Source organism: Kogia breviceps, chromosome 14 (assembly GCF_026419965.1).
Source record: "Kogia breviceps isolate mKogBre1 chromosome 14, mKogBre1 haplotype 1, whole genome shotgun sequence".
In the NCBI taxonomy this organism is placed as follows: Eukaryota; Metazoa; Chordata; class Mammalia; order Artiodactyla; family Physeteridae; genus Kogia; species Kogia breviceps.
In genome coordinates this window covers 3274727-3295413 of record NC_081323.1, presented here as the reverse complement: position 1 = coordinate 3295413, position 20687 = coordinate 3274727, and the positions used below count along the sequence as shown (strand labels likewise).

The 20687-nt window shown below is 46.4% G+C and overlaps 2 protein-coding genes across 2 annotated transcripts; one reads left to right on the top strand and one right to left on the bottom strand.

The window, feature by feature from the left end:
* Positions 1-8490: 8490 nt before the first annotated feature.
* On the bottom strand, positions 8491-12052 carry PPP1R3D (protein phosphatase 1 regulatory subunit 3D). The gene has a single exon (XM_059036859.2). It carries the CDS (start codon positions 11810-11812, stop codon positions 10916-10918), a length of 897 nt encoding a protein of 298 aa, XP_058892842.1. The 5' UTR covers positions 11813-12052; the 3' UTR covers positions 8491-10915.
* A 227-nt stretch (positions 12053-12279) lies between these two features.
* FAM217B (family with sequence similarity 217 member B) lies at positions 12280-20019 on the top strand. The gene is made up of 4 exons (XM_059036861.2): positions 12280-12405; positions 14007-14118; positions 14229-14314; positions 15710-20019. Exon 4 carries the CDS (start codon positions 15714-15716, stop codon positions 16863-16865), a length of 1152 nt encoding a protein of 383 aa, XP_058892844.1. The 5' UTR covers positions 12280-12405; positions 14007-14118; positions 14229-14314; positions 15710-15713; the 3' UTR covers positions 16866-20019.
* Positions 20020-20687: the final 668 nt, after the last annotated feature.

Sequence of the window (20687 nt, the reverse complement as noted above, 5' to 3'; positions counted from 1 at the left end):
AGTAGTAAAGCTGCCACTGTTTGCAGATGACATGATACTATACATAGAGAATCCTGAAGATGTTACCAGAAAACTACTAAAGCTAATCAATGAATTTGGTAAAGTAGCAGGATACAAAATTAATGCACAGAAATCTCTTGCATTCTGATACACTAATGATGAAAATCTGAAAGTGAAATTAAGAGAACGCTCCCATTTACCATTGCAACAAAAAGAATAAAATATCTAGGAATAAACCTACCTAAGGAGACAAAAGTCCTGTATGCAAAAAATTATAAGACACTGATGAAAGAAATTAAAGATGATACAAATAGATGGAGAGATATACCATCTCTTGGATTGGATTGGATTGGATTGGAGGTATCAACCTTGTGAAAATGACTCTACTACCCAGAGCAATCTACAGATTCAGTGCAATCCCTATCAAACTACCACTGGCATGTTTCACAGAACTAGAACAGAAAATTTCACAATTTGTATGGAAACACAAAAGACCCCGAATAGCCAAAGCAATCTTGAGAACGAAAAATGGAGCTGGAGGAATCAGGCTCCCAGACTTCAGACTATCCTACAAAGCTACAGTAATCGAGACAGTATGGTACTGGCACAAAAACAAATACAGATCAGTGGGACAGGATAGAAAGCCCAGAGATAAACCCACGCACATAGGGTCACCTTATCTTTGATAAAGGAGGCAAGAATATACAGTGGAGAGAAGACAGCCTCTTCAGTAAGTGGTGCTGGGAAAACTGGACAGCTCCATGTAAAAGAATGAAATTAGAACACTCCCTAACACCGCACACAAAAATAAACTCAAAATGGATTAAAGACCTAAATGTAAGGCCAGGCACTATCAAACTCTTAGAGGAAAACACAGGCAGAACGCTCTATGACATACATCACAGCAATATCCTTTTTGACCCACCTTCTAGGGAAATGGAAATAAAAACAAAAATAAACAAATGGGACCTCATGAAACTTAAAAGCTTTTGCACAGCAAAGGAAACCATAAACAAGACGAAAAGACAACCCTCAGAATGGGAGAAAATATTTGCAAACGAAGTAACTGACAAAGGATTATTCTCTCAAACATACCAACTCATGCAGCTCAAAATCAAAAGAACAACCCAATCCAAAAATGGGCAGAAGACCTAAATAGACATTTCTCCAAAGAAGATATACAGATTGCCAATAAACACATGAAAGAATGCTCAATATCATTAATCATTAGAGAAATGCAAATCAAAACTACAATGAGATATCATCTCACAACGGTCAGAATGGTCATCATCAAGAAATGTACAAACAATAAATGCTGGAATATGGGACTGAGTGAACTGATGAGGATGATTATAATTTTTGTGACTTTGTTTGAATAAAAAAAAAAACAATAAATGCTGGAGAGGGTGTGGAGAAAAGGGAACCCTCTTGCACTGTTGGTGTGAATGTAAATGGATACAGCCACTATGGAGAACACTATGAAGGTTCTTTAAAAAACTAAAAACAGAACTACCATACAACCCAGCAATCCCACTACTGGACATATACCCTGAGAAAACCATAATTCAAAAAGAGTCGTGTACCAAAATGTTCATTGCAGCTCTATTTGCAATAACCAGGACATGGAAGCAACCTAAGTGTCCATCAGCAGATGAATGGATAAAGAAGATGTGGCACATATACACAATAGAATATTACTCATCCATCAAAAGGAATGAAACTGAGTTATTTGTAGTGAGGTGGATGGACCTACAGACTGTCATACAGAGTGAAGTAAGTCAGAAAGAGAAAAACAAATACCGTATGAGAACACATATGTATGGAATTTTTTAAAAAAAGGTCAGAGGAGCCTGGGGGCAAGACAGGAATAAAGATGCAGCCCTACTAGAGGGTGGATGGGGATATGGTGAGGGGGAGGGGTAAGCTGGGACCGGGTAAGAGAGTGGCATGGACATATATACACTACCAAATGAAAATGGATAGCTAGTGGGAAGCAGCTGTGTAGCACAGGGAGATCAGCTCGGTGCTTTGTGGCCACCTGGAGAGGTAGGATGGGGAGGCTGGGAGGGAGGGAGATGCAGGAGGGAAGACATATCAGGACATATGTATATGTATAAGTGATTCACTTTGTTATGAAGCAGAAACTAACACACCATAATACAGCAATTATACTCCAATAAAGATGTTAAAAAAAAAAGAACACAGAGGATAAGTTATAAAGCCCTATGTATGTGTAACTATAATCCCAGGAGAGGAGATAGTGAATGTGACAGAAGCATTATCTAAGAAATGATGACTGAGAAGTTCCCAAAACCAATAAAATACATCAAACAATAGACTCAAAAAACCCCATGAACCCCAGCAGGGGGAAAAAAACACCCAAACCCTGATGCACCAAAGAAAACTGCTGAAAATCAAGATCAAAATCAAAATCAAAACTCAAACTGCTGTCAGAGAGTAAAAAAGACAGGTTACTTTTAAGTAGCATCAATAAGACTAGTAGATGACCAATAGAAACTATGAAAGCCAAAAGACTTAGAATAATAACTTTTTGAAAGTGCTCTAAAATTGGACTTAAACTACACATTGGACAGATGGACCTAACAGACTTATAGAGAACTTTTCATAGAACAGCTGAACACACATGCTTGTCAAGCACGCATATAATATTCTCCAGGATAGATGATATGTTAGGCCACAAAACAAGTCTTAATAAATTTAAGAAGACTGAAATCATATCAAGCATCTTTTCTGACCACAAATTGGGCAACCTAGAAGAAATGGAACCTAGGAGAAGCATACAACCTATCAAGACTGAATCATGAAGAAACAAAATCTGAACAGACCAATTATTAGTAAGGAGATTGAAACAGTAATCAAAAACTTCCCAACAAGACAGGTCCGGGACCAGATGGTTTCGCCAGTGAATTCTACCAAACATTTAAAGAACTACTAACACCAATCCTCAAACTCTTCCAAAAAATAGAAGAGAAAGGAACACTTCCAAACTCATTTTATTAGCCAGGCTTATGCTGATACCAAAGCCAGACAAGAACACTATGAGAAAAGAAGCTAGAAAGTTCTGAAAGAAAAAACTGCAAGCTAGAGTTCTATAACCAACAAAACTACTATTTAAAAATAAATGGAATCATCCTATTTGTTATTAAAATGTATTACAAAGTTGCAATTACTAAAAACAGTATTTAAAAAAAGGAAATAGACAAATGGATCAATAACCAAAAGAGAATCCAAATGCATACCCAAGTATATATTGGAACTTCATATATGAGTAAGAAGGTTTTGCAAATAGTAAATGTAAATTAGTCAGTAAATGCTCCCAAATGCGCAAACTGGCACTGGGAAAACTGACTCACCATATAAAAATATAACATCAAGCCCCTTATTTTCCCCATTCACAAAGCAAACTAGATGAATTAACTACCTAATGTAAAATGAAAATGTTTAAAAACCATTAGAAGGAAACACAGGAGGATATCTCTATGACTCTGCAATGTGAAAAACTTTAAAACATAAAAAGTACAAAGCATAAAAAGTAATAGATATGAACTTTTTGTACATCATTGTCACCTTCTCTCTCTCACACACACATACATAATTTCATTAAGGACTCTATATTCACTCTGAATCCAGTACTCAGTATTGCCCCAGCAGGTCCTATAACCGTGAACACGTTCACTGGCATAACTCACACCCTTCAAGCCCTAGAGAAACATTTCCTTTGCCTATGCCTTTAAAAGAAGGGGACTGCAGTTAATTACACTATTCTGTTTATTTTGTATGTTAGAAATCTTCCATAATAATAATGTTTAAGGGACTCAGGGCGGGGTGGGTGGGGGGGAGGGTAGGCTGAAACAATGCAGAGAAGATTGCAGGTTGTGCTGATACTGACGTTGTAGTCTCTGCTTCAGAAAGGAGGTAAAATTTGAGCAACCTAAGTGTTCAGGTAAGAGAAAAGACATTAGTTAACTGTCAAATCCTTCCTCTGGCAGAGCAAAACTACAGTTGATTCTTGCATAATGAAAAACTGCTTCCTAATAGTGCCAAACGTCCATTTTCTTGCTTCTCTTTGTATTCCAACTTGTGGCTCTGGAAGTACTAGCAACCAAGTGCACAGCATTTGCAACAATTGCACATGGTGACTGAGAAACATTCTGTAGTTCTAAGCAATTGCTATTATTCTTTAATTTGTATATATGTAAATCTAGACAACCGCATGAACATGACATATTTACAGTTAGATGGCAAGCAAACACTAGAATAGTGACTAAGTTTATTTTATAAAAATATTTAATAAGATTTATTGAAAAATAATTTCAGTGTTATCAGAAGAATTTTATTTAATGTTCGTTAGTAATTTGTATCTACCTTAATTTTAAGAAAAATTTAGTATTTCAGAAAATATGAAAGCAACTACCTTTTTATTTTTTACACTTATTTCATGTTTCTGGTGAAAGTATACTCAAATTAGTATATTTTGAACAAAATTACATGTTGTTTTAATCCTTAAATCATACTGTCAATACAACACAAAATAAGTAAAAATTTTGACTATATTTACTGATTTTGCTAAAATGAAAAGAAGTTTATGAAATGTGTACTAATTTATGACTTATATAGGTCATTATTACTTATCCAAAATTCGGCAGTCCATCATCAAATATCCATAATAAATGTGTTCATTTATCTTTGATATTTTGCCAACACTCAGTCATAAAAATAATAGCTTCACACAAACTTTTCTATTTCGTTACGATGAAGGTATCTGTGTGAAACTGAAGACTTTATTGCACCACTTGAAAACTCGACTGAAAAGTTTAAGCACTTGGGGCTTTCCTGGTGGCGCAGTGGTTGAGAATCCGCCTGCCGATGCAGGAGACACGGGTTCGTGCCCTGGTCCGGGAAGATCCCACATGCCGCGGGGCGGCTGGGCCCGTGAGCCGTGACCGCTGGGCCTGCGCGTCCGGAGCCTGTGCTCCGCAACGGGAGAGGCCACAACAGTGAGAGGCCCGCATACCAAAAAAAAAAAAAAAAAAGTTTAAGCACTTAAAATATTTCAGGGGCCTCTGTCTGTACTCTTTCCCTAGGGTCAGCAACTGTTGGGGCGGGCCTGCCTATGGCGGAATGCTTTCCTGCATCACAGCTACAGCAACCTGAGTGTGAATTTGCCATGTCATTTACAAGGTTACTCTGAGACATGACACACAGCCCAGAGGAATTACTTATGGCCAAGAGACACACAAGGCTCACAAGACGGCTTAGTTCCTAGTCTACTTTTGTGCAAGAAGTCCGTCAAGGGGAAGGAAAATTAATTAATGTCTACCCAGGCAGAGTTTGTTTTAAGTAAGAAAAACTGAGCTAAACGATCCAGCGACTCCTCCCTTCCTTCCAAGGCTGAATGCATACTGGCTCTAACAGAGCCCCAAACTGGGTACCATCCATGATACATGACAAACATCTGCACCTGAGAGGTGAGGCTAAGGCCTGAGGGATGAGGGAAACGTAAACGACACACTCATCTTTCCACCGCCCTGAGTAAACAATTAAAAATACCTTTATGAAGCGCTATGCACGAGCGAGCACAAGCAACAACAGAGCGACCTGCGAGACCCAGCACAGAATTATACTTTTTCAAGACCAGTCTGAGGCGGGGGTGGGGTCAACTAAGCGGGCTTGGCGCTCTGGTTTCCTTACAGGCAACACAGACCTTGGGACAAGATGAATGTGCACGCGCCGGCGGATGGAAGGAGGAAGGTTTAAAAAACACCCAACAACTTGACACAGGCATGCATTCTTTCCCCAAAGCTGAACGAATGAATGCAGCAAAGCCCTCTGCGCCACCGGAGCAGACGTCCAACAGTTCGGACTGCGACGCCGGAGGCTGCCCGCGAGCCGGGGAGGAACCACCACCTTCTCCCGTCACCACTAAACGGTAACCACAAGCTACTTCACCACACCTGTAGTGGCATCACCCACGACACCCAGCGCACAGACCCATTTCATCCTCCTTCTGCGACCCGGGACATCAGGACATGTGGCTCCCCCCGGAAAGGAGGACCAGGGAGAACGCGCTCGCGGCAAAAGGCTGCGGGGCAGGGGCCCGGGAGGAGGGGCGGCGGCGAGAGGGGAAACACGTGTGCGCACTTGGCTCTCCCGAAAGCGGAGAGCACAGGCCACCGCGAGGCCAGCTGCTAACCCCTCCCCGCCCCCCCCCCCCCCACACACACACCTGGGCTCTGTTACATCGTTTCCGACGCTAAGCTGTGGGTTCTGCGCCCGCTCCGGAAGCCCCGGCCCGCCGCGTCTCCACCCGCGTCGCCCTCAATTTCATGATTCCGGCCACTGCTCGCGTCCTCGGTCATCCCCCGACCAGCGGATCCGCGCTCCCCCCGACCCCCCCAACCCCACCCCGGCCCTGGACACCCGCCGTCGGCCCCTCACGACCACACGCCCCGAGATCCGTCGGCGCGAGGCCCGCACCGCCCATCGGACGCCTCGCCGGAGTCGGCCCCCCTCAGCCCCGGCGGCGCCGCCGCCCCGGCCGTTTCCTCAACGGCTCGCCTCAACTGTCCGGAGACCGCTCGCTCGCTCGCTCGCTCGCCCGCCCCCTGAGGCCCAGCCGACGCCGCAGCTCCCCTCGCGCACCCCGCCGTCAGGGAAGTCCTCCCTGGCTCCCAGCTCAACCTGCCGGCCGGAGTAGGCCTCCGCGTGGAGTCCCGCTGCGTGGAGTCCCGCTGCCGCTGCCGCCCAGCGCCGCGTCTCCACGCCTAAGCGATCGCCACGGCGCCTCACGCAGCCGAGGGAAGGCGGGAAGTGCCCGTCCAATCGGTGTCGCGTGCGGTTGGCACCGCGTCCAATCAGCGCCGCCGGCCTGCCAGGACCCGCCCCTCACACCAGCGCAAGCGCCGCCCGAGGCCGGAACCAGGGGCACTGAGATGGGCAAGGCTCAGGGCCTCAGGTAAGTGGGCCGGCCGCGCCCTGACACTGACCCCTGACCCCCCTCGGCCGGCGGCCGCGCCGCAAAGCCCTCCCTGTACGGACGCGCCGCGAGAGAAGGCGACAGTGTCCCTCCTCTGCTCGCAGGACTTGAACCTGGAGGGCTGGAAGTGCCGGCGGCTCAAGAAGACTCCAGGGCTCCCGACAGCCACCTGCGAAGGCTGGAAGGGGCCGCAGTGACACCAGGCGAACCCGCGGGGACACGATGGTCAGACTGCCCTGATACAGGCCCACGCTGCGGGCCAGCAGAGGGCAGCGGAACCACTCCGGGCCTGTTCCCGCTGACGGCCGCGCTCCACCCCCCCTGCCTTACGTTCCGGCCCCGCCCCACCCCAGTCAGGGTTTCCTAGAAGCGGGGGCTGCGAGTGACTGCCCTCTCGTTAGCCTGAACCCCAGACCCCTGGGGCACAGAGCGCTGAGGCCATCTAGGCTCGGCACTGAGGGGACTCATCAACAGTGTATTCCCAGGCTTTTTAGAATGTTTCAATTTAAAGTATCAGTTTAAATGATAAAAGCAATGGATGCTGTGGTGTAAACTGTGCAAGCAACTCAGAAATGGTTACAGCAGACAAGCACAAAAACTTAAGTTAGTGATTTCTCACCTTGCCACTTTTTAGTAGAGAGAAGAAACATGTCAGAGCCCTTTTGTTTCATGTGTTCAGAAAGCCCAAGGATTGTTTCAGAAACATCAGTAGACTAGCGCATGGAAGAAAAAAATCATTTTACTTAACCTCATTTGAATTTTTTAAATAGGTTTTTAGATTATGATGTCAGATGGAAAATCTTATCACTCATAATCTGAATAGGCTTTCAATTAAATTTAACAAGCTCTTACTGGGTACATCTTATCACAGGGCAGAGAGAGGTTGGGCTTTGGCGTGGGTTTGAATGCTAGCTTTGCTAGTTACCAGCTGTGGGGCTCTAGGTGAGTGCCTTAAACCTCCCTGAGCTTCATTCATTTCAGCTGAGAAAATGGGGAAATGATCTACCAGGTAGTGCAATTTTCAGAATTAAATGAAATCAAATACATACAGCACCTAACATTTTAGGCAAGCAAATAAGAGAGGACACAATAAGTGTTAGTTTCCTTGTCCTGTGATCAAAGCTTTGTAATTGAGTGAGAGTCACGATCGGGGTGCTGGGGAGGAAGGCAGGTACACACTAATTATTCCATACACAGGCTTCAGTAAGCACTAAGGAAGTACAGTAACTGTCCCATCCCTTATGTCCCACTAGAGCTCTCTTCACATGTAATACTGACCTGGCATAAAAGGGTGTATTTCGGTTTCTCAACCAGCTGTGCTACTGAAGTTGAGGTGCCATCATACAATGCATTTATTTACTTATCTAGCCAAGATCCTAAATGTGACAGCATTTTAGGAAGGATAAGACATGTGTGAAATGACAATCAGCATGCTTCTAAAGCCTTGTTTCACAGTAATTAGACCACAAGAAAAACACACTTCAACTAACAACTTGTGCACATATACTTTAATATTTAGGCTTAGGTGAAGACACCTTAAATGGCAGGTATTAAAATATGTTTGGGAAGACAACCCAAGAATTGCACAATCCACAACAAAATTTGAACATCTGGGCCACATGACTGTGTTTTCAGGCCTGAAAGTCTCCTTAAGCTGTTCCAAAACTTCTTTATTAACTAGACAGGTATATTTAAGCCTTAAAATCTTTTAAACGTTGATCTTTCTTCAAAGCCACATGGAGATTCTCTTAATATTAAAGATATAACATTTGCTTCATATTCCGTGACCAGAACCTTTTTGGTAAGTGACCTTCATATGGATTATAAGATTCTCTACATGCCTTTACATAGCAATACATTTGCCAGCTCTAGCTCATGCCTGAGTGCTGTGGACAACTGCCTTGCACGCTGGGCTGGGCATAGCAGCTGAGGCCCTCACAGGCTTGCTGAATTAACTGGACAGTTTGTCAAATAGCAGGAAATGCAACCAGGCTTCTCTCCCTCTGTGTGTCAATGGTGTACACAGTGCTAACAGCCAACGATTGTTCAATTTAGTCACTATATATATATATATATTTTTTTGTGGTACGCGGGCCTCTCACTGTTGCGGCCTCTCCCGTTGCGGAGCACAGGCTCCGGATGCGCAGGCTCAGCGGCCACGGCTCACGGGCCCAGCCGCTCCGCGGCATGTGGGATCTTCCGGGACCGGGGCACGAACCCGTGTCCCCTGTATCGGCAGGTGGATTCTCAATCACTGCGCCACCAGGGAAGCCCAAGTCACAATATTTTAAATCAAAGTTCCATATTCTTAGGTCAGAAGGAACCAAAGAAAGCCATCCCTGTTGATGGAATTTTAAAAACAACAGTTGCAATTATAAAAAAGAAATTGGTTAAAAGGTAAAACGCGTCCTTTACATACTTATTTGACAAATGGCAACAAGCATTCAAAAATTTAGAGTCAGTGCATTGGTGACAGCTATCACAAAATTGATTACACTGGTTCCAGCTGTCTCAGAAACCAGCTTCCCAAGTTGGAGACCGGTTTTCACACCTCAGTGCTAGCACCTGCTGTCAGACCACCACTCAGCACCAAAAACAATCGCCAGCCCCTCACTGAGGTTTTAAGTTCTTGTGGCACTCTGCAGGGGACAATGGCCTTGACTTCTTGGAGATTAAAAAAAAAAAAAAAAACAGCATTTAACATTTTAAAGTTGGGAAACAAGTCCAGACGAGGTTAAACTGTTCTATCTGAAGGCACAAAGAACAAAGTTGGCAGGGAGCTGATAAAACCAGGCATATATAAATACAGTTTAAAACACTTAAATAGTATAAATATTTGTGTATTGTTTTTCCTTCCGTCTGGCTGTTGCTGAAAATACCTGCTAGTTCCACTTGGTAACGTGATTTCTGAAAGATGACTGCTGAAACCTTTGACGCTTAAGACATAAAGAGAGTCACCTTCATTCATCAAAAAGGTAATCGCAAAGGGCATCGTTGCCCGAAATTCCATAGTTGCCTGAAAACTGAAATAACTTAAGGCAAACTTTCTTTAAATATTTAGGTAGTTCAAATCTAAACAGAATGGCCTGATAAAGTGCAGATACATAATTATCAAACATGTACAAGAATAATACATGACGTGTGAAAAGAGACTGCAGAAAGGGCTCTTTCGCTAGTTAAAAGTTTTAAGCATTTTCTTCCTTCGCAATTGCTGATGCAGGAGACACACAGCCTAACCGGGCAGCCTGAACTCCCAGGAATGGTTGTAAGATGACCGGATGAGGCATAAATTTCTTGCCTATTAATAGTTTCCCGGCTGTTAGAAGCCTACAGACATTGGCAAGCAAATGTGATCTCAGGTTTTTCTTGTCCCAGGGCAGGAATGCCACAGGGGACCATAATGGGGGTCACACTGTACATTCTGTTTACAATGGGCACAAACACACAAAATGACTTTTTTCTTTTTTAGCTTATTAAATCCAGAATGTTCCGAAGAAGGCATCCACTAAGGGTAAAAAGTCCCAACATCACAATGATGATAAATAACAGCTATATTCACAGAGACCCAGTCAGGACACACGCAAAAGTCACAGGGTTTCCCAGAGGGAGGATGCAGGCCTTTCCAAAACCACCTGCCTGGGCCTTCTTCAGAGGGGCCAACGCACCCATGCGTCTACCCACCCAGCACCCCACCCCAGCATAGGACACAGCTCGGCCTTCTGGCACCTGAGGTTACTTTTTAGACCAAGTGACACAGACAATGCAAGTAGAAGACAGGACGGGCCATGCCAGCACACCTTACAGGGGGAAGTGAGGTCAGACGACCTCGTTTAGGGGATGGGGTGTGAGGAAGGGCCACTGCCCAGATGCGAGAGCCCAGCCAGGAAGTGAGCGGGGGTGCGGCCTGAGCGCGGAGGCTCAGATGAAGTGAATCCAGCTCTCCTCGCACTCCCCGCGCGGCATGTGCAGCGCATGGTTGCGGCACGTGAGGCTGTAGTCGCGGCCGTCGTTGTTGTCCCAGTACTCGGCGCCGGCCACGCGGTAGCGCAGCGCAAAGTGCACGCGGGAGCCGAGCGCCAGCAGGAAGGGCGGCACCGGGAAGCCGAAGGTGAAGACATCCTCGGCGCCCTCGGTGCCCGCCGGCCCGCGCCACCGCGCCACCGCCTCGTGCGCGCTGCGCCAGTCCGAGAACGTGTAGCGCACCGCCACCTGTTTCTCGAAGGCCAGGTTGCGCACGCGCGCCGTACCGCTGATGCCCAGGTCTGAGCAGGTGACGCGCTCCAGACACACGAGCTGCCGCCCCAGGCGCTCGCCGAAGTCAGGGGCCTCGACGGGCGGCGGGAAGTCGGGCACCAGGCACTGCAGGGTGAACTCCAGGTCCTGGCTGCTGCAGCACAGGTCCGAGTTGATGGAGAGCCGCGACAGCACGTGCAGCGGCACGGACGGGTCGTCGCCCGCGTTGAACACCTTGACCTGCGCCAGCTCCAGGCCCAGAGCGTCGGCGAAGCGCACGCGGTGCTGCCGGCTGCAGCCCGGCCGGCACGCAGCGCCCGGCGCGCCCGCGCCCTTATGGCGGCGCTCGGGCGAGCTGGGCAGCGAGCGCGCCCGCCGCAGGATGATGGGCCGCAGGCAGGGGTCGCAGCCGGACGGCGCGGGCGGCGGCGGCGGCGCGCTGCCCGGGCTCCCAGGGGGCCTGCAGGGCCACGACTCCCGGGCCGCGCCGCCGTCCAGGTCCGAGAGGCAGCTGAGGCTCCGCGGGGCGGGCTTCCGGAAACCGGCGGCGGGGAGGACCGCGGAGCCCGGGCCTCTGGACATGGCCTGGCCGGCTGTCGGGCGATGGGGAAGTGGAAACGAGGGGCGGCCTTCCGATCCCGCGTCCGCTCCCTCGGTGTCCCCGGCCGTGCTCAGCAGCCCCTGGGGAGGGTCCGTCGGAACCTCTGCCTGCAGGGGATCCAGTGGGCCGGCTGCGCCCTCCCCTCGACAGCCACTTCGCCCTTCGAGTTCTCGCCCCGCGAGTCCTCGCCCGGGTTTTTCGCTTTGGGCAGCAAAAAAAAGCTGATTTCAAGAGATGAGTGCTTGCTCCCGTGGAAGCTTTTCGGGGCCACCGCGGAGCGTGGGGGTGGCGCCGGCCTTCTGCTTCCTCCCGGGTGCCTGGGGGAAGGCGGTGTCCGCCCAGCGGCCGCTCCCACCCCCGGGCCCTGGCGTTACTTACACAGCTGCAACTTGTCGGTGCAACTTCCCAGCGAGCCTCCGCCCCGCCCCTCGTGACGCGGCCCGCGCGCGGGCTCCTGCCGCCCGAGCGCCGCCGCCGCCGCGCCTACAGCAGCGCGCCGCAGTCCGGCCTCCCGCCCCGGCCCGGGAAGGAAGGCTGGCGGCCGCGTCACGTGTCCTCGGCGATCGCGAAACAGGTCTGATCAATCTCTGTCCGCGTCTGCCTGGCCAGCCCGCCGATCGATCATAGATCCGCGTCTGCACAAACGGAGGACCAGGAACGTGCATGCTGCTGGTCCTCGGATTTCTGGGTTAATGGGGGCGGGGGAGGCGTGCAAAGCCCGGCCTTTCCAGGAGCTCGTCCCCAGGCTGATTTTAAGCCTCGAGGATAGCCTGCTCTTTGGACGTTTGCACTGCAGCCTGCACCCTAGGCCAGACCGAGGGAGCCTCGCTGCGTAGAGGAGAAGCGTCCTGTCCCCACGGCACCCACAATGCTTTGCCGCCCGGGACCGTTCCCGGGGGTGGGGAGCGGGCGGCGTGGCTGCGGCTGCGGCTGTCTGGTGGCGCTGCGCCGGAGAGGAAGATGTGGGAGTAACAGTTCATACCCTGGGGTGACGTATGCTGTTGCCCTTAAGCAAGCAGCCTCTGGTGCTTGGGACGCATTTCTGGAGGCAGAATCTCAGACTTCTAGCTTTGCCCCGATGGGAGCTGGAACCGTCAGGGAAACCGGAGCTTGTTTTCTGCGTCCTTGGGGACCCTGCAGGCTGTCATCTCTCTCTAACTTGGTGCAGAAAACGGCACAGCCTAGGGTGTAAAGCTTGCCAGGTGAAGGGGAGAAGATGGGAGTGCACTTTCTAGAGAGCGTTCTAGAGGGTTCCTTACTGTCCAGAGGGACAAAGCAGCAATAAAACCAGGCTAATTGGAGGAGGGTTGGTAAAGAACGTTTTCTACGCCCAAAACGAATCAAACCGTTGATTATGGTATAATTCATTCATTGTGAGAGCCCACATGTGTTTTTTATTCCCATCGTATGTACACTGACCAAAATGGCACACGTGCTTCTTTTGAAAAATAACACAGCAAAGTTTTAGGAAGGAAATAAAAATCTTCTATAATCCCACCTCTTCCATTTTTCAGAGGCAGGGGATATTATGGAAGAAATACATATTCACGTTCAAATGGGGCACTTTTAGTAGGCCACTCAAAATAAGAGGGGGAAAAGCAACCTTGGGTGGTACAAATCAACAAAATGTCACAGAGATAACATCGTGTGATGTGTATGAAGATACTGATAACCTTTTCGTGGATTGATGTGATAGTGAAGGCAGGAGACTTGAAAGGGAGCCTCCACAGTAGAGTTTAAGCTCCACAAGAGCAGGGCATGTGTGTAATCCTGCCGTTTTCTAGGCACTCCTGTTAAGTATTTGTTGAAAGAACGAACGAACGAATGAATGAATGGACATGGGAACTTTGGAGCAACACCCGACCTTAATTAGCCCCACAAATTTCCACAGCATGTTATTTCCAAGGAGATTTTGTGTGTGTGTATGTGTGGGTATGGGGAGAGAGAGAGAGAGAGAGAGAGGGAATCCATTTATAGTAGTGTGATCTTGTATCTAATATCCGCTGGAAAAACAAGCAAGTAAAAAAGATTAAACCGTAAATAGAAGGCAATATCCTTCCACCAGTTTTTCTATACAATTTGAATATTTAAGAACAAACAAGTGAAAACCAACACAATACTGGTGAGAAGACCGTTTGCAGTCAGCACTTACCGACACTGTTCTGTTGCTTCTAGTTCCAGTGGTAAGGAGTCCTTTCCAAATAGAAGAGGAATAAAGAAGTTACTTCCCCTGCTGCCATCATCTCCCAACAGACTGAGCAAGAATATTTCGAGCGCTACAGCAAAGGTGATGTTAACTTTGAAGTAAAATCTTATATAGGTTTGTTCTGGGTTTTTTTTCCTGTTGCGTGTGTGTGTGTGTTCAGGGTATTTATTAACTACGTGTCTGTTTTTTAGACAGTCCATCAAACCCTAGATGATGATCAGCCGTGTGACTTTTTCAAGAAAGGGAATAGGGTGAATAAATCTTATCAGAAAAGCAGGTAAATAGTTTTTCATGTAATTGCTTTATCTTGCAAAAGGCACGTTATCTCAGTTCTCCAGATTGATATGTGTGGTTGGGAAAAAATATGTCTGTTGATAGGAAATATATACTTATATTTCTTGTCTGGCAGAAATGATTTTAAACATTACTAGTTTGTAAAAACTCCAGAGGTCATAATTCTTGCCCTGTTAGCAGAATCCACAAGTTTGGGTAAACCCCTTAATCATCTGTCTATGTTAGTTCCTTTTATAGAAAAAGGATACTGATCACTTTTATGGATGCACACAGACAGCTACAGGTAAAAGAAAGTTTTAACAATATGGGCTATGAGTTCTAAATAATGGCAATTCCTTTATGCATTTTGTCAACATTTATTGAGCACGTGTTATGCTACTGGCAATGATTTAATCTCCAACGTGTTTATTTGTTAAGAAGTGGCACATTTTCAAGTAATTGCTTAGTGTGGTGGAAACACAGACGAATGTAAACCAGACAAATGAACCTCTGAGGTTTCCACAAAGCATGTTTACCACCCAATTTTTTTAACCCCACCAGACTGATGTTGCTGAGAATTATTATTCATCTTGGCAAAATGCTACGTTCTTGGTAAATAAGTCAAAAAGAAAATATTTTCACCTCTGATATGAGATCCTGCCTCAGAATAAATTAGAGGAAGAATCAGTTGCCATGCTAGTAATGCACACGGTATTCACAATGTCTATCTACTTCCCCACCATCCAAAGGATTGCATTAAACCTATTTTTTAAATTCATATTGTGTTAAAAGGTATGAGTTTATTCCTATTCCTCTAAACAGTTTTTCTGAGTGTGTTTTCTATTTGAAAACACTTTGATAAGCTTTTGGTTTGAGGTGTAGGTTGTATATGCTACACTTTTCCTTAAGATTTTTGTCGGCTCAGAATTACAACCTATCAGTGATTAAGTGCTGTAAAACTTGTATTTTACATCCTGTTTACATTTAATTGAAAATAGGTATATAAAAGAAAGCTGTGGATTTTACTTCATGTTATTAAACACTGCTCATTATTAACAGAACAGATTGAGCGTCCTATGAGAAATGTTTTCCAAACTAATGTTTAAAATGATAATATAAGCACTTTATGATATGTTAGTGTTTTTCTTAAAAGCTAATGTTTGATGTAAAATAGAATCCATGCATTTACTCTGGTACCTGCACTATGATGTTTCCTAAGTAGCGTATCAAGTGGAAAATTGTCCTGTAACTTGTTCTGTGAGTTTAGAGGCCTCACATCTTCTAATGCCTTGCGATAGCTGAAATATACCACTAGGGGATTCTTTTGGTTCCCTTGTTCAATCATTGGCTGGCCAGTCTTTGTCAGATGGACTAAGAATTGCAGCTTTATTTCTCGCAGCAATATGAATGCAGGCCCCTCTTGGAATAAAGTACAGCGTCCAAAGAATTCAAGAAAAAGGCAGAGTAAATCCCAAGTCCCCCACATCTCGTCCCAGCTGAAAAGCAGTCTTGGAGGATGTGTCCCCCAATCAACTGAGGATAAACTGAAGGAAAGCATTTCACCGGAAGGAAACCCCCAAAGGAGTCCCCTTGGCTACAGGTGTCGGGGGTCCTCAGGGAACAAGTTGTTTCTGGACTTTCAGACGATGAAAATTATCCAAGAAGATGCTGAGGAGGACAGTGCCAGTGATCTCTCTGATTCAGAAAGAATCCCCATCCCGCCTTCTCCCCTCACACCTCCAGATCTTCACCTTCGAGCCGAAGAGATCGACGCGGTTCACTTCGATCTGCACCCGGGGCAGGGTCCCACCCGGCCCGAATACTGCTACCCTGACTTCCTCCCGGCCCCGTGTAACTCCTGGGACCTGCGGGACATGGCCGTGCTCCTGCACTCTGAGCGCAGGACAGAGGCCGTGCCCAGAACCGGTGGGCTGCTGGGGAAGTACATCGACAGGCTTGTCCAGCTTGAGTGGCTGCAGATCCAGACTGTCCAGTGCGAGAAAGGAAAGGGGGCCAAGGCGAGGCCTCCCACTGCCCCTGGGACCTCGGGGGCTCTGAAAAGCCCTGGGAGAAGCAAGCTGATTGCCAACGCTCTGTCCAGGCCTCAGCAGGAAGGGCCTCCGAAGTCAGGCCCTTCGCGAAAGAAAGACGTGCACCGCGAAGAAGTCCATCCGTCCTGTTACACGTGTGAGGCTTCCACCAAGCCCCTCGATGTGCTGAGTAGCGGCAGACTGTGTTCTCAGAAGCAAACCCTGGACGTGCAGACAGAGGAGAAAAAAAAGAAATCCAACAAGAGCTCCAAGCTGCAGCACTGGGATCTGTCCCGCGGGGACGGCGACGACCCTAAGATCGAGAGCAGCGTGAACCTTCGCTTTCCCAGGCAGCCAGCGGTGATCGGGGACCCCACAGACACCTACCAGGCCTCCGGGGCGCCAGCACATGCAAGTCTTAAGAAAAAGGGAAACGCAAATAATTGTGCTCGAGCCACTATATCCAGCGAGAAAAAGCTCAAAACAAATGGAGTAAAACAAAACACATACAAATTCAAATCATAACTGAGATGATGAATTGCGAGGACCTGCAGGTGCCTCCATATTAGAGCTCTTCCAGAAGTTACAATACTGTGAATTTTAAGAGACTTTGGGATGACTGACACTGAAGAGGCTGAGCGGTTCTTGAGTCCACGCCACGCCCACCCAAGCCACGCCCACCCAAGCCACGCCCACCCAAAGCCACAAAGAAGGGTGTCTTTCAGGAACCATATTTTGCACTGACAGTCTTAGGCAAATGAGAGTCCTTCAGATAAAAATTGACCAAGGTCTGTGCCGTATAAAGAAATAAAACGACAGCTCTCCAAGGGAAGAGTGGACGAAACTTCTGAAACCTCAGCGTATGTAAACTAGTGCGTACCGCTTCAAACGGTGTAGAATCCTGAATGTCTGAAACAGGGCTGTCTGCATCCTCATCCTAAACTATTCAAGCAGAAGGTCCGGGCATCTCACTCCTGGGGAAGCTTCGGCTCTTCCTCGAGTCACGGAGCAGCCATTATGAGCAAAGTCATTTATCACTAAGCTGCCTGCTCCTTCCAGACAGTGGAATCTAGTGCTTTCAAACACTTTCCCTGACATGGGTTTAAAAAAAAAACAAGGCCTTTTCAATTTAGAGGTGGTGGCGAAGTCCGTTTCTGTATTCTCTAAGCTGAAGTGAAAACAGCGTGCAGGCTTCGTCCCAGGGGACGTCGGCGGGGCTAAGCACGGCTGTTAGCACGTGATGGAAGAATGAAACAGTTGGCACCAGAATCCCCCGGCGTGTGTGGCTTCTCTGAAGAGGTGCCGTGGGAAAAATCATCAGAATGACGATCTGTCTTCATCTGCAAGAGCAGGACTTTATAATCTTGCTGGGAGCAGGGGGTGGGAGGGCGGACCATGGATAAAGTTACTGAATGTGTTAACCTCCTCACCTGGCCCTGCGGCTTCCTGACTCCCCTAAATGCTTCTTATTTAACTGCTGTTAAGTCACATCTACTTGTCCCTATGGTTGTGCTGACAGATTTCTCTTGATATTATGGTGAATAGCTGTAGAACCTTTGCTCGACTACTTCTTCATATACAGTATGTTTTAATGACTGTAGCTGATTTTATCCCTTCAAACGATTATTCTATTTGTTTTTCTACGTATATGTTTTTCTCACCTCTGGGACAAATGAAAAACTTGGCACTTTTCATCCGAAAATATTTACTAACTCGCAGACTTTTCACCCAGTAACTCAGTGTCATCCAAGGCACTGTTTAAGTTAACGTAAAGACAAGATGCATTTATAAATAATTAAAATAATAGGCCAAAGTTGAATATTAAGACGCCATTTTAAAATCTGATTTTAATCGTATTGAACAACAAAAATTTTTATGGTAAATTTTTTTCTTCTAAGACTTTATTTACAGAGTCCCTCTTATATTCTGTCTCACACCACCCTACTGGAGAAAGCACTGCTTACAATAAAATCTTATGCATTTTTATAAATGAACAAACGATGTACATCTGGCAGGCATTACTTCCATGGTTCGCAATTATACTATAACTTTTGTACTCAGTATAAGTATAGTGTTTTGGAAACATAGTGCTAGTCTTACTTTTCCTTTCTGTGGTCCCTGAGTAGCACCCCACCTGTCCCTCGACGGCCCTGCTCCTGTGAGTACAGATGGGTTAGTCCTATATACACTGCCGGCACCCAATGCATGAGTCTTTCTCTGCTAGATTTTTATGCAGCTCTTTATGAAGTATTCAGGGTCGATAAATCTCTGTAAGCACATTACATATATTTACACACATATATATATACACATATATACTCCTGATATTAATCCTACAGGGTTTATGCTGAGCTGCTGCCTCTACCAGTAATGCACCTGTGCAGGTACCCTCAGAGATCTGGAGGGTGAGGGTGACGTAGTTTACCTTTCCTGGCCTTGTGTATGTCTGAGCTGATTAAGAAATGTTGAGGTAACGCCTCGGATGTTACACTTGTTCCTAGCTCTTTGACTTGAAGTTGGTTGCTTAATTTGGGGGGATAGCTATAATGTCACATGTTAAGACAGTTTTAAAAGCGTGAAAAAGTGGCTTGGCTTGTTTACCTTTTTGCCTCGGGTTGGTAGTTTACTTTAGCCAACATTATTGTGACTGGATCAGAGCTCCTAATGAATATAGGTTCATTATGGACCATAAGCACAATTTTATGATTTCTGATGCACATATCTTAATGCACTAAATGCTGCAGATAAGGATCCTGCCATTCAAGCAGACCACATCGGAGAGCTGAGTCAGGAGCTCATTCAGTTCATCAAATCGAAGCCATTGAATCTTGTGACATGAGTCATTGAATTTCTAAGAAGTGCCTCTCATTTCTGTGGAGTTGTTTACATACATGTTGCATTTAAACCAATTAAAATGATCCAATAAAATAAGATAAATGGTAGCAAAAAAAAAAAAACCCCAAAGTTTAGAGAATGTAAGAAGAACTGCTTCAAGCTTAGATTCAGGGGAATAAGTTGTAAAAAAGAACAAAAATGAATTACAAAAATATATCAGTATTAGCTACAGTTGTTTAGGTTGGGACTATTTCTCAAATCTTTAATGACTAGTTTGTAACTTAACTGGAATAGAGTAGGATTGGTGGCTATGACAGAAAAGATGGGGGAGAGGATATCATTGATTAGTAGTGGTTCTTAGGTCTATTTGGTTAGTTTCCAGAAAGAAGAATTTCTACCTTACATGTTTAAATATTATCTATTTCCTCTTTCAAAAATATAAAACTCTTGGGCTTCCCTGATGGCGCAGCGGTTGAGAGTCCGCCTGCCGATGCAGGGGACATGGGTTCGTGCCCCGGTCCGGGAGGATCCCACGTGCCGCGGAGCGGCTGGGCCCGTGAGCCGTGGCCGCTGGGCCTGTGCGTCCGGAGCCTGTGCTCCGCAACGGGAGAGGCCGCAACAGTGAGAGGCCCTCGTACTGAAAAAAAATAAATAAATAAAATAAAATAAAACTCTTGGTGGTACTGTATTTCAAGGTAATAGAGAAGCAGTATTTATTACTTATTCATGTACATGTACAGAGCACCATTCAAAATGGCCTGAAAATATTCAGCATGTTATTTGCTGTGTAATTATTGTATGCTTGGTTTTGTATATAATAAAACAATACACATAGGTTTTTGTGAATCTGGACTTTTTCCTTCCTTGAGATCAATTAAACACTAGAAAAATATTGCCTGGATTTTTCTGGTACGGTTTTCATTTGCCTTTTATTCAGTTTTATTTCAGAGTCTGTCTTATTTCTCTCTCTGATTAGTTCAAAACACTGCTTGAGGGGGAAATTCTGTTCCAGTTCCTTTCTTAATACTGAGCAGTGCGCCTGGCAGCAGTGCCAGGTGCGTCGGAGGAGCATCCCTGGCTGTGCCTCTCTTGGGCCCCTCTTCCTTTTCTTACCCCCAAAGGTGGTTAGGGAAGCAGGTGGAAATTCAATAAGATTGACACAACATGTGATCGAAATCTATCGCACGTTAACGTGCACGTCCAGAAATGAGCCCGTGCTTTTTGGAGGAAGCCCTGGTTGGGAGCTGGCCGTTGTGAGCAGCCACTGGCGTAAGCATTCTGAAAGGTTTTCTGCTCCCCTTTCTAAGCTCACTCTCATAGCGAGTTGCCCTCTTTTGAGTCTACCAAATAGTGGCAGGTAAAAAACATAATTTGGGGGTGTAAAAAAGCAAGTCGACTGAGTAAATGTAACTCTTACGGACTTCATTCTGTGATTCATGAATCAGCAGCGTCCAGTCCAACAGCTAGAAAAGAGCTCTGAGGGGCTGTATAAATCGGAACTACAGGCAGAAG